Here is a 1,708-nt window from a genome sequence, read left to right as displayed (position 1 = left end):
TTCCCCCATCTTTTCGAGCACAGCAAATGAAGAGAAAAGTAATTCCCTGCCCTGGCTGAAAGCAAAGCAGCAATTGTGGAAGTGATGCACCGAAATGCAGGAAACACACTGGAGTGCAGGAATTTGGTTACAGGGCTGTTTGCAAATTAATGGCTAAATCAATTCAAGGAAAGCATGGGATTTCTCTTGAGGAAAGTCTAGTCCCAGTCGCAAAGGGAAGGGGAGGGGTTGTGGAGTGGGGATGACATAATCACGTTTGCGAATCACCAGCAGTGTGCATGCCTTGATCCATTAATGGGGTTTTTATCTGTGATCATAAAAGCAGGTTACATTCAGCCTGGAAGGGAGTGAGGGTTGGAGGAGAGGGGAGGGGAGAGGAAGAGCAAGAGAGAGAGAGAGAGAGAGAAAGCAAGAGAGAAAGAGCACAATTCACTCGGTGAATTGCTTGCAAGCTTGGGGCTGATAATTAGGGATCTCAGGAGAGCACTTTCTCAGAATAACCTGCTCTCCTTCGAATGGACCGAATGGAGACAGTGGTTCAGCCCTGCTGATGCCTTTCTTTTTTTTTTTCCTAAGCCCTCCTTGCAGTTTGATGGGCATTCCCAGCTCTTTTGTGCGCGTCTCGGAAAGCGTTGACGTGGAAAGGAGCAACGAGGAGGGGGAGGTTGGAGGGAAAAAAAAAATCCTGCAGCTCTTCTGAAAATCCAGAGGGTATGCAGGAGGGCCAGCAGGCTGGGGAGGAGGGTGAGGTGAGGGCACCTCGCACCATGTTCCCCGGGTGCCGGCGCGGCGCAGTTTCGGAGATGTCCTTCCTGTGACTGGACGCACCATGAGCATCTGGGAGGTGATCCTGGCTTTCGTGGTGGTGGTGCTGATGCTCGTGGCCCTGCTGGCCAACGTGCTGGTGTTGATGTGCTTCCTGTACAGCGCCGACATCCGCAAGCAGGTCCCGGGATTGTTCATCCTCAACCTCACCTTCTGCAACCTGTTGATGACTGTGTCCAACATGCCCCTGACCTTGGCTGGGATTATTTACAAGAGTCAACCAGGAGGAGATCACATCTGCCACGTTGTGGGCTTCCTGGAGACTTTTCTCACCACGAACTCCATGCTGAGCATGGCAGCTTTGAGCATTGACAGGTGGATTGCTGTGGTCTTCCCTCTAAGTTATCACTCCAAGATGAGGTACAGAGATGCTGCTCTCATACTGAGCTACACGTGGTTACACTCGGTGTCATTCCCGATAGTGGCAGCTTCTCTCTCCTGGGTGGGTTTCCATCACCTCTATGCCTCCTGCACCCTGTACAACAAGAGACCAGCGGACAGGACACAGTTTGTGATTTTCACTGGGGTCTTTCACACTCTCAGCTTCCTCCTCTCCCTCATAATCTTGTGTTTCACGTATCTAAAAGTGCTGAAGGTGGCACGGTTCCACTGTAAGCGGATTGACGTGATCACTATGCAGACCCTGGTGCTGCTCGTGGACATCCATCCCAGGTAAGGTGCCTGTGTGTTCAGCAAGTGAGGCTATTCACAGCCAGTGTCATGTTATGTGCAGTCTGTTCTGTATCGCAGCAGGGGATGGGGAGGGGGAGAAAACAAGCATCGTTCTTGCTTGCTTCTATTCTGCATGTTTATTTGAGTTGTGTTTATTTTTCCAGTTGTAGAAACAACTCTTCTTTGTTATGCTGAAGGGCTTGTTTGGGGA

At 50.8% G+C, this 1,708-nt stretch overlaps 1 protein-coding gene across 1 annotated transcript; it reads left to right on the top strand.

The window, feature by feature from the left end:
* The first annotated feature begins 829 nt into the window (after positions 1–829).
* LOC104398038 (G-protein coupled receptor 26-like) lies at positions 830–1,501 on the top strand. Its single transcript, XM_010008080.1, has one exon. It carries the CDS (start codon positions 830–832, stop codon positions 1,499–1,501), a length of 672 nt encoding a protein of 223 aa, XP_010006382.1.
* The last annotated feature ends 207 nt before the right edge of the window (positions 1,502–1,708 follow it).

Source organism: Chaetura pelagica, unplaced genomic scaffold (assembly GCF_000747805.2).
Source record: "Chaetura pelagica isolate M959 unplaced genomic scaffold, ChaPel_1.0 scaffold442, whole genome shotgun sequence".
NCBI lineage: Eukaryota > Metazoa > Chordata > Aves > Apodiformes > Apodidae > Chaetura > Chaetura pelagica.
The sequence above is the reverse complement of the archived record's forward strand: the minus strand, read 5'-3'. Positions and strand labels throughout refer to the sequence as shown.